At 65.9% G+C, this 290-nt stretch overlaps 1 protein-coding gene across 1 annotated transcript in view; it reads right to left on the bottom strand.

Moving 5' to 3' along the window:
* Nucleotides 1-212: 212 nt before the first annotated feature.
* Nucleotides 213-290, bottom strand: part of KRT3 (keratin 3) — a 5,882-nt gene continuing 5,804 nt past the window's right edge. Inside the window, exon 11 of the mRNA XM_010857888.1 lies at nucleotides 213-290. Within this exon, the coding sequence (XP_010856190.1) occupies nucleotides 213-290 (78 nt within the window).

The raw sequence follows: 290 nt of genomic DNA on the forward strand, positions 1-290 counted from the left end.
AAATTGTCCTGGCTGCTCTTGCTCGGGGATCTGGATGCTTGAAGGACAAGAGGCCCCGGTCTTTTAGACCCAAAAAGCGACTGCTGGCGGGGACTGGAGAGGGGAGAGGCAGGTGGGTGGGAGGGCGCTGAGGAGGCTGCAGAGGTGAGAACCGAGGAGCGGATGGGAACGACGGGCGGCGCTGGGGCGGCTGCGGTGCCCTGCGCGGTGTTTTATCTGGAGGTGCGCTGGGAGGACTGGGAGAACCTGACGCTGCCGCCCCGGCTGCTGCCTGAGCTGAGGCCTCCACC

Source organism: Bison bison, unplaced genomic scaffold (assembly GCF_000754665.1).
Source record: "Bison bison bison isolate TAMUID 2011002044 unplaced genomic scaffold, Bison_UMD1.0 scf7180017864383, whole genome shotgun sequence".
Classification (NCBI taxonomy): Eukaryota; Metazoa; Chordata; class Mammalia; order Artiodactyla; family Bovidae; genus Bison; species Bison bison.